At 42.8% G+C, this 4,736-nt stretch overlaps 1 protein-coding gene across 1 annotated transcript in view; it reads right to left on the reverse strand.

Moving 5' to 3' along the window:
- RNF175 (ring finger protein 175) overlaps positions 1–3,785 on the reverse strand; it is a 16,899-nt gene extending 13,114 nt beyond the window's left edge. The window contains 2 exon segments of the mRNA XM_019473149.1: positions 1,875–2,016; positions 3,754–3,785. Of these exon segments, the coding sequence (XP_019328694.1) occupies positions 1,875–2,000 (126 nt within the window). The 5' untranslated portion in view covers positions 2,001–2,016; positions 3,754–3,785.
- Between the last annotated feature and the right edge of the window lie 951 nt (positions 3,786–4,736).

Here is a 4,736-nt window from a genome sequence, read left to right on the forward strand (position 1 = left end):
GCCCAACTTGGTGTCGTCTGCAAACTTACTGAGGGTGCACTCGATCCCCTCATCCAGATCATTGATAAAGATGTTAAACAGAACTGGTCTGAGTACTGAGCCCCGGGGAACACCACTTGTGACCGGTCACCGACTGGATTTAACTCCCTTCACCACAACTCTTTGGGCCCAGCCAGCCAACCAGTTTTTTACCTGGCAAAGAGTGGACCCGTCCAAGCCATGAGCAGCCAGCTTCTCTAGGAGAATGCTGTGGGAAACAGTGCCAACGGCTTTACAAAATACGGGGTAAACAACATCCACAGCCTTGCCCTCATCCACTAAGCAGGTCACCTTGTCATAGGAGATCAGGTTAGTCAAACAGGACCTGCCTTTCATAAACCCATGCTGACTGGGCCTGATCACCTGGTTGTCCTGTACGTGCTGCGTGATGGCACTCCAGATGATCTGCTCCATAACCTTCCCTGGCACCACGGTCAGGCTGACAGGCCTGTAGTTCCCTGGATCCTCCTTCCAGCCCTTCTTGTAGATGGGTGTCACATTTGCTAATGTTTAGTCAATTCCCTGGTTAGCCAGGACTGCTGATAAAGGATTGAAAGTGGCTTGGTGAACACTTCTGCCAGCTCCCTTGGTACCCTTGGGTGGATCCCATCCGGCCCCATAGACTTGTGTGTGTCTAAGTGGTGTAGCAGGTTGCTAATGATTTCCCCTTGGATTATGGGGGGAAAATCTCAGGGGGCTGGGTACCCAGAGAACAACTGGTCTTACTATTAAAGACTGAGGCAAAGAAGGCATTAAGTACCTCAGCCTTTTCATATGTTGCCATGATGAACATTTCATCACTGTATAGCTGAAGAGCCTGTTTCACAATCTCTGTATTGCAATTTTATGCCACTGTGAAACTCTACTAACAGTAAAGCTGTCATAGATCAGGCTGGTTTTATATCGCGTACTAAAACAATTTCTGTAAATTGTAGCAAGGTTTCATTCTTTAGTGTTTAACAGACCTGTCAAATCAGGGGGTATGATGCTTCAGAGTCTGAGGAGCAATTGCCAAGAGATAAAGTATTGATCATGACAGTTATTGATGTCACTGCTATTAAGAAGTTCAGTTACCAAAAAACGGATTTCAATCTACAGATGGCTTAGCGCACTCATCAGCTGATGAAGATGGAAAAGCTAAGAAGCTGCTTGTGTGCTTAAAATTCTGCCTGTCTGAAATATCTGTGTAATTCCCATTATTTGTTTAACATTTACTTAAAACTCACATTGCTTTTTAAGGATTGGCCCTTTCTGAGATGCCTTTTTTTTAACTATTGAATAGGGAGGTCAGGGGTGGAAATCATGTCATTCTAGTTTTCTCAGGTTTGCAGAGAAGTCTGTGGTAGGGGAAAGCAAGTGAGCTGAAGCACCATAAGCCCCAGTTTTAGCACCTTAACCACAGGACAAGCTTTCTCTCTAATTAGGCATGTGCATGAGTAACTTAGTGAAGAGAGGCCTTGGATTCTGTCAGTAAACCCTCTGCAGCATTACTTCAGCTAGATAAGGGTAGTGACTTTGTTCTTCTACCTAGTCCATTATTAGACAGTTGTTTGAAAACTCAAAGCCTTTTCCTTAAAAGCTTTAACCTACTAAAGACTGACCACAGCATCAGTATGCATAAACAGAAAATAAAATACAGGTTGTTTTCTCTTCCTACATAAAAGCTATTCTCCACCTGACCAAAAGCCATGGTTTGCTGCTTTCCACGGAGGCTCAGTTTTCTTGCTAGATGTAAACCCTTAAGAGTATGTCATGGCTCCCAACTGTTACCTGAGAAAGATGATGTCTTAACCACTACAGCTCAAAAACTGCTGTCTTTCTGACAAGCTATTCACATTGTATGATCAACAGTGTCTTTGCTTCCACTGAACAAGCATAATCTGGGCAACAACCAAGGTTGCAATGAGAACAAGAACCATCTCCATGTGCATTGATTCACAGCCATGGTGTTTCACATGCATCTTCCGATGTTGCAACCTGAAAAGAAAATATGTGTGCTATTTAAAAAAAAAAAAAACCAAAAACAAAACCCAAAAAACAGTCTAGATTGATTTGTTATACCTAGAGGTGACAGTAAGTCTGTGTATGAGAGATACTTTGAGGAAAGAGGTTAGTGTTGTTATGCATGAAGATACAAGGTAACAAGCTAGATGAGAATACTTGGTCTTTGTAACTGGAACTATTACCCTGAAAAAGGAAATGTAAAGTAATGGGCAGAGAGTTGTCTTTTTTTCTTTTCTTTTTTTTAGTAACTCAGTCTTGAAGATAAATATAGCCACAAATACATAGTGCCTATGAATTTTAGCCCAAGGTAAATGCAAACTCAGCAGAGGACTTAAACCCCTGTTTCAGCTTCCTTCCCTATAAAGTGAGAATTGTAGCTGGTATTTATCTTCCTTCTAGAATTAATGAAAGTTTCCTTGAGCCCCTAAGAAAGGAGTGGATTGTCTTGGAGCTATAAATCAGCCTCCTTCATAACTAAAGCTGAGTGAGCTTCTGTGTTAGATCAGAGCCTCATGCCCCTGTAGTAAAAATCTTGATCTTCATCTGAGCTTGACTCAAATTAACCTGGATTTTAGTTTTCCTCTGACCTGAAGCTTTCTGGGCCTACATTTCAGGACTCAACAGCACCTCCTGGCTTCTAGATCTGTGTATGCACTGACTGCACCCCAGCTGCACCCTGAAACAAAGCTAAAGTGACAGACATGCACCGTCTCCCTTCCCCTTCCATGCTCTGGTCCCTGTGGGGAGAAACACTGTGCAGCAAGACTTTTTGTCACGGTGGCTGATGGGCAGCAGCTATTCTGTTCAGACACCGCCAGTGTTAAACCAGTTGGCATCCAGATTTGAGCAAGGAACTACACAAAAGCCCGAAGCCATTCTTTGCTGCTATTACTTGCTATCCCATGTTAGCCAAACTTTGAATCCCATTAAAACTTTTGACTTTGCAGAAATCTGGATATAGGTTTAAAAACGTGTGGTTCTTTCCCATCCCTTCTTCAGAAGCAAAAGTGCAACAGTAGCCATGCTTTTTTCCATCTAAAAAGAAACGGCTATGTGATGGATGCTGTGCTTAGATGCCACAGCACCGAAGTGGGTGCCAATACCAGCGTCAAACGTCTTTCTTCCCAGCTTTATGCACATACCACAGCGTACCACACCTTCTTTGCTGACAGCGTGCTTGCATTAAGTATCTCGAAGCAGCTCCTCGGTGCGATGCACTCGGTGTCCCTCCGGCCGCAATCAAGGGTGCCCCCTTACGGGCAGCGCACCGGCGCCAGCCGCGCCGGCGGGGCAAGCCTATAGCTGGAGATAGTGTAATTAACGTGCATCCTAAGAAAAGGGAAGGCGGCAAGAGAGGGATAACAAGCTTTTCCTCCCCCCCCCCAAGCAGGCATTAAAATGATGGTTAAAGGACCATTTATTTATATTAGACTTGCAAGGACAGGAAGCGTTATATTTATTGTACCTAAAGGAGAACATTGTACTACAACAGCAATCTCTGTAATGATCGCTGTAAAGCTGTTCCCTATTTTGTTTTGCTGAGGAACTGATTAAACTGACAGAATAAAAAGTTCCAGTAAAACTTTTCAAGAAAATAAAATTCTTTACTAACTACTCTTCTGTGAACAAAATGTTAAAGGTTTCTGGTATCGCTATAAATGTACAATTCATTTAACAAAACATTTGCGAGCAATATGTAAATTAACTTACTTCCATTGTTCCTCTGTTGATAATAAATCATTTTCCTGAAACACATTCAAAACAAGTATTATAACTTCATGGTGAACAACAGCCAGATGGGTTTTCTTCTCTTAACCCTCACCACCCCTTCTGTCCTGTGAGTTGCTGGACGTGTTGGCAAGTTCCCTCTGCCCCTCTCACCTGGAAGCTGCTTAGAAACCTGCAGCTACAATGAGGATGGCGGTCATGCAATTTCAATGGCTGCGATGTACGATGGGAGCAGCTAATGAATTCCCTCGAGGTGACTGACCAACAGGGACGATGGCGTACCCTGGTGACCTACAGTTATAGCATAACTCCAGCCAAAAGGGACCTCGGCAGTTATCTGGACCAACCTCCAGCGCAGAACAGAGTGAAGGACATCAGGTTGCTCAGGGGTTAGTCCAGCTGAGTTGTTAATATCTCCATGGATGGGTATTTCACTGCCCCTCTGGGCCTCCTGTGGCAGTGAATTCTCTTTTCCTTCTTCAGTACATGGGGACAAAATCACTGCAACAAAATTAGCAAGCTGAGGTTTAAACGAAATGTCTCCTAGACTTAATCAAAAAGGTCTAGGTCTGATCTTTCAGCTACTCTAATTAGGCAGCTGTACAGGCACACCATAAAGCCTGTGGTACAGCTCACACAAAAAAGGCTAAAAAGGGGAATTCAAGAGTATTCAATGAAGTCTAAAGGTAGAACTTCTGGTTCCAAACTGGATTCTATCAGAAAAGGTCATTATCAAAGATGGTGTTTAGTTCTTGTTTTTCCTTCAATATCTTCCAATTCTGTAAACAAGTCTTTAAATTTTCTATAAAAATTCTAAAACTCAAGGGGATAAACTTTTCCTATTTTTATGAATGTTACCTGTTTTTCAGTTGAAATGTCCATGTTTGGTGGTGGTTGTTATTAATATAACTTGAAGTGTCAAGGTGCCACTTTGTGTTGATTTTCACCATGTACATCTTAGCCCT

Source organism: Aptenodytes forsteri, unplaced genomic scaffold, assembly GCF_000699145.1.
Source record: "Aptenodytes forsteri isolate BGI_AS27 unplaced genomic scaffold, ASM69914v1 Scaffold6, whole genome shotgun sequence".
Lineage (NCBI taxonomy): Eukaryota > Metazoa > Chordata > Aves > Sphenisciformes > Spheniscidae > Aptenodytes > Aptenodytes forsteri.